Raw genomic sequence first — 6,000 nt, 5'->3', positions numbered from 1 at the left:
ATTATCTCTACCATCCCCACTGGTGTTTCAATCAGTCATTTATTCCCAGACCCACACTCATACAACTACGTAACATGGACCACTCTCTCCCCCCTCTCCTCTGTCAGGAGGAAACATCAAAGGGGGCTGTGTAACCATGGAGACGGGCTCCGCCACAGGCCTATGGGAGGTGAAGGACTGTGCGTCGGCCCGGGCTAAGTTCATCTGTAGACTGAACCAGGACACGTCCCTCAGCCCTGAGCCCCCAGCCCCGCACCCCACCCCCAGCCTCACTGGATCCTGCCCCAACGGGTGGAAGACAAACGGCAAGCTGCACCACTGCTACAAGGTATCCTACGCCTTTACCGCCGCTTGATAAACTCAGCAAAAAAAGAAACGTCCCTTTTTCAGGATCCTGTCTTTCAAAGATAATTTGTAAAAATCCAAATAACTTCACAGATCTTCATGGTAAAGGGTTTAAACACTGTTTCCCATAATTGTTCAATGAACCATAAACAATTAATGAACATGCACCTGTGGAACGGTCGTTAAGACACTAACAGCTTACAGACGGTAGGCAATTAAGGTCACAGTTATGAAAACTTAGGACACTAAAGAGGCCTTTCTACGGACTCTGGAAAAACACCAAAAGAAAGATGCCCAGGGTCCCTGCTCATCTGCGTGACCGTGCCTTTGGCATGCTGCAAGGAGGCATGAGGACTGCAGATGTGGCCAGGGCAATAAATTGCAATGTCTGTACTGTGAGATGCCTAAGACAGAGCTACAGGGAGACAGGATGGACAGCTGATCATCCTCGCAGTGGCAGACCACGTGTAACAACACCTGTACAGGATCGGTACAGCCGAATGAATAAGCGTTACACTGAGCCCTGTAGTCTGGAGCGGGATCGATTTGGAGGTGGAGAGTCTGTCATGGTCTGGGGCGGTGTGTCACAGCATCATCGGACTGAGCTTGTTGTCATTGCTGGCAATCTCAACGCTGTGACCTCCCTTTGTTCAGGGACACATTATTCCATTTCTGTTAGTCACATGTCTGTGGAACTTGTTCAGTTTATGTCTCAGTTGTTGAATCTTGTTATGTTCATACAAATACTCACACATGTTAAGTTTGCTGAAAATAAACGCAGTTGACAGTGAGAGGACGTTTCTTTTTTTGCTGAGTTTATTACTGCACATATATTTTAAGCATATGTATTAGTTTAGTCAATATACATACCATTTATTTGCCTCTAACACCTCTGTGTGTGTGTGTATGCCCGTGCTTGCCTGTCTGCCTGCGTGCCTGCATGTGTGTGTGTGTGTATGCGCGTGCCTGCCTGTCTGCCTGTGTGTGTGTGTGTATGCGCGTGCCTGCCTGCCTGCCTGCGTGCCTGCATGTGTGTGTGTGTGTATGCACGTGCCTGCCTGTGTGCCTGCATGTGTCTGTGTGTGTGTGTATGTGTGTATGCGTATGCGCCTGCCTGCGTGCCTGTGTGTGTGTGTGTGTGTGTGTATGCGCGTGCCTGTCTGCCTGTCTGCCTGTCTGCCTGTCTGCCTGCCTGCCTGCCTGTGTGTGTGTGTGTGTGTGTGTGTGTGTGTGTGTGTGTGTGTGTGTGTGTGTGTGTGTGTGTGTGTGTGTGTGTGTGTGTGTGTGTGTGTGTGCGCCTGTCTGCCTGCATGTGTGTGTGTCCCAGGTCTTTGACTCGGCCCAGATGGACCAGAAGCTGAGCTGGCTGCAGGCCCACCTAGCCTGTCAGAGACACCATGGAGCCAACCTGCTGAGTGTCAGTGGCCCAGAGGAGGAGCACTTCATACTGCAGATACTACACGAAGCCTTTGGGTGGGTGGACACTCCACCTTGATCATGCATGGGTTGTATGAATGGGTCTCTATTACAGGGCCTAGACTGGATGGAGGGAGAATGTGGTTCTTATTTGAAAAGGGGATGGGTTTGTAATTTAAAGAGGGAATGTGGTGGTAATGATGAGGATGATAATAATACATGTAATAATAATAATTTTTGGGGGTGCTTATATTTGTCCTGTTACACACAGTGTGTAAAGGAAATAAATTTTTTGCATATCCCAACTCCCCCTGAGATACCCGCAGGGAGTGGGGTCACGGCCAGGGTCGCCATTGTACATCATCTCTGGAGGAATTAGGGTTAAGTGCCTGGCTCAAGGGCACAGTGACAGATTATATATTTTTTTTATGGTGATGACTATGATGCTGATGATGGTGATGATGATAGTAATGATGATGATGCTGCTGCTGCTGATGATAATGACAATAACGATGATGCTGATGCTGACATCGCTGCTGCTGCTACTGATGATGCTGACGACGCTGCTGCTGCTGATGGTCCACAGGGAGTCAGAGGACCATGAGCAGCACTGGTTCTGGATCGGGCTGAACCGCAGGAACCCCATGGACAACGGTAGCTGGAAGTGGAGCGATGGACTGGCTGTGAGTCACAGCATGACCATCCAGTCATCCAGCCACAGCATTACATCACAGCATGTCTATGGACCTAATTTGAGCAGCCAAACCACAGCACTATCTATTATTGACCCAGCTTAACACAGCAACCTTGATTTACTGATAGCTACAGCCCAGCTGCAACAACATACAGCCTCTTGCACCACATACATGTACCTCAAAGCTTATAGATATACAGTGCTGTGGACAAGTATTTGCCCCCTTCCTGATTTCTTATTGTTTTGCACATTTGTCACACGTAAATGTTTCAGATCATCAAACTAATTTTAAGATTACACAAAGATAACCCAAGTAAACACAAAATGCAGTTTTTAAGTGATGATTTGATTTATTAAGGGAAAAAAGCTAGCCGAACCTTCATGGCCCTGTGTGACAAAGTAATTGCCCCCTAAACCTAATAACTGGTTGTGCCACCCTCAGCAGCAACATCTGCAATCAAGCGTTTGCGATAACTGGTAATGACTCTTCCACATCGCTGTGGAGGAATTCCCACTCTTCTTTGCAGACTTGTTTTAATTCAGCCACATTGGAGGGTTTTCGAGCATGAACCGCCTTTTTAAGGTTACGCCACAGCATCTCAATCGGATTCAATGCCGGACTTTGACTAGGTCACTCCAAAACTTTCATTTTGTTTTTTTAAAGTCATTCAGAGGTGGACTTGCTGGTGTGTTTTGTATCATTGTCCTGCTGCAGAACCCAAGTGCGCTTCAGCTTGAGGTCACAAACTGATGGCCGAACATTCTCCTTCAGGATTTTTTGGTAGAGAGCAGAATTCATGGTTCCATCAATCACAACAAGTCGACAAGGTCCTGAAGCAGCAAAGCAGTCCCAGACCATCACACTACCACCACCATCACACTACCAGCACCATATTTGGTATGATGCTCTTTTTCTGAAATGCTGTGTTATTTTTACGCCAGATGTAACGGGACGCACACCTTCCAAAAAGTTCAACGTTTGTCACGTCAGTCCACAGAATATTTGGGGATCAGCAAGATGTTTTTTGCCAAAAGTGAGACGAGCCTTTATGTTCTTTTTGGTCAGCAGTGGTTTTCGCCTTGGAACTCTGCCATGGATGCCATTTTTGCCCAGTGTCTTTCTTATGGTTGAATCATGAACACTGACCTTAACTGAGGCAAGTGAGGCCTGCATTTCTTTAGATGTTGTTGTGGGTTCTTTTGTGACCTCTTGGATGAGTCGTCGCTGCGCTCTTGGAGTAATTTTGGTAGGCCGGTCACTCCTGGGAAGGTTCACCACTGTTCCAAACTTTCTCCATTTGTGGATAATGGCTCTCACCGTGGTTCGCTGGAGTCCCAAAGCTTAAGAAATGGCTTTGCAACCCTTTCCAGACTGATAGATGTCAATTACTTTGTTTCTCATCTGTTCCTGAATGTCTTTGGATCACGGCATGATGTCTTGCTTTTTGAGATCTTCTGGCCTACTTCACTTTGTCAGACAGGTTGTATTTAAGTGATTTCTTGATTCAACAGGTCTGGCGGTAATCAGGCCTGGGTGTGGCTCGTGAAATTGAACTCAGCTTTCCAAAGAATGTGATTAACCACAGTGAATTCATGATTTAACAAGGGGGGGGGCAATTACTTTGTCACATTGGGCCATGAAGATTCGGATAGCTTTTTTCCCCTTAATAAATAAAATCATCACTTAAAAACTGCATTTTGTTTTTACTAGGGTTATCTTTGTGTAATATAAAAATTTGTTTGATGATCTGAAACATTTACGTGTGACAAATGTGCAAAAAAATAAGAAATCAGGAAGGGGGCAAATACTTTTCACAGCACTGTAGCTACCTACTTGTTAAGCTATTTTTGTAAAGTCCTCTAACCCATCTTCCTCTGCATGTCAGTATACGTACCAGAACTTTGGGCGTTACTACTACAATATCCGTCAGTGTGCAGCAGCAGACCTGGGCACCATGACCTGGCTGGCCATGCACTGTGACTCTGAACTGGACTGGATCTGCAAGATCCCCAAAGGTAACAGCAAGACAACGGAACCACACACAGGGGGGGGTGAGCCTAATGTGCTGTTTCAAATAATTCAGGAGAGAAATCTAGTCAATAACTTTGTGGGATGTTGAAGGGAGTTGTAGTTTTCATTAAGCAAATATGTGACCGCCCGGCTCGATTCGGTCTTATGTAGCAAAATTTGAAATGGTGTTTTTTACATTGCATAAAAGTAGAGATTCGGAGCTAGAACATTTTATATCTTACACTACAGTCGGTGATTAATTTGTAACTCGGGAGGTGCTGGAACAAAAAGGGAGTGCGAGAGGGGGTTTGAGGAGTTCTGAGGTACCGGAAAATCACCTTTATAATAAAGCGCTGCACGCATATCATCACATTTGCGTGGTGACATAGAGCAGTAGAGTCGAGGCACTTGCAGAAGTTGCACACATTGGGGACATTTTTTGTAGCCTAGGGTCCGGTAAGAATGTGGCCTTTTATAAATGCATTTCATGCGATTCTAAGTCATTTTACATGACTTGAGAATATTTTTAATACAGCACAAATGAGAATCTGAGATCCATAAAAACGACCGAGGCCAAGGTGTGGAGATGCATGTTGTAGGCTACAATATGAGGAGGAAATTATAGTCCTAAAAATACTTTCCAGTTTCACTGACTCATCCAATGACATGCAGCTCACTTGCTGGTGATGGCCAATGCGCTCGTGCCAAAAGCCTATCTCTCGCTTGTTTTACTTTGTTAAACAATATTTGGAAGTTGAACAAATAAACTCAGCAAAAAAGAAACGTCCTCTCACTGTCAACTGCGCTTATTTTCAACAAGCTTAACGTGTAAATATTTGTTTGAACATAACAAGATTCAACAACTGAGACATTAACTGAACAAGTTCCACAAACATGTGACTAACATAAATGGAATAATGTGTCCCTGAACAAAGGGGGAGTCAAAATCAAAAGTAACAGTCAGTATCTGATGTGGCCACCAGCTGCATTAAGTACTGCAGTGCACTTCCTCCTCATGGACTGCACCAGATTTGTCAGTTCTTGCTGTGAGATGTTACCCCACTTATATATATTTGAAGGATGAATTCAGACCACTTTTTGTTTTGTGTTTTCAGGAAAAATTGATAAGGACCCAAACCCCACTGAAGGTCAGTTTATAAACCACCCTCTCATTGTGTCTGTTGTTTTTATAGTCTTCCATCATAACCCACTAGCACCAACTTTTCTTTCCCATCTTTCTCCTCATCCCCCCAGCCCCCACTGCCAGTGAGTGGGTGGGCTTCCAGGAGGCAGAGTATAAGTTCTTTGACCACCGGTCTACGTGGGACCAAGCCCAGAGGATCTGCTCCTGGTTCGATGCTTCTCTGGCTTCCATCCACTCTTCTGCGGAGGAGGTTTTCCTTGCCAACACACTGCACAAGGTACCACACACAAGCTTTAATGAACACATTATAACAACTTTATCACCCTTAATGAAGTAACACATCCACTGCTGAGAAGGAGGCCTTCCTGGTTGACATAGTGCACAAGGTGC

The 6,000-nt window shown here is 45.4% G+C and overlaps 1 protein-coding gene across 2 annotated transcripts in view; it reads left to right on the top strand.

Moving 5' to 3' along the window:
• Positions 1–6,000, top strand: part of LOC129829344 (C-type mannose receptor 2-like) — a 39,300-nt gene that overhangs the window by 18,705 nt on the left and 14,595 nt on the right. For both annotated transcript variants that reach the window (XM_055891023.1, XM_055891015.1), the window contains exons 12-17: positions 108–328; positions 1,673–1,818; positions 2,348–2,444; positions 4,342–4,471; positions 5,582–5,614; positions 5,721–5,887. In XM_055891023.1, the coding sequence (XP_055746998.1) occupies positions 108–328; positions 1,673–1,818; positions 2,348–2,444; positions 4,342–4,471; positions 5,582–5,614; positions 5,721–5,887 (794 nt within the window). The remainder of the gene's footprint in view (positions 1–107; positions 329–1,672; positions 1,819–2,347; positions 2,445–4,341; positions 4,472–5,581; positions 5,615–5,720; positions 5,888–6,000) is intronic.

The sequence above is a fragment of the Salvelinus fontinalis genome, chromosome 2, assembly GCF_029448725.1.
Source record: "Salvelinus fontinalis isolate EN_2023a chromosome 2, ASM2944872v1, whole genome shotgun sequence".
In the NCBI taxonomy this organism is placed as follows: domain Eukaryota; kingdom Metazoa; phylum Chordata; class Actinopteri; order Salmoniformes; family Salmonidae; genus Salvelinus; species Salvelinus fontinalis.
This window is presented reverse-complemented; position numbering and strand designations above follow the sequence as displayed.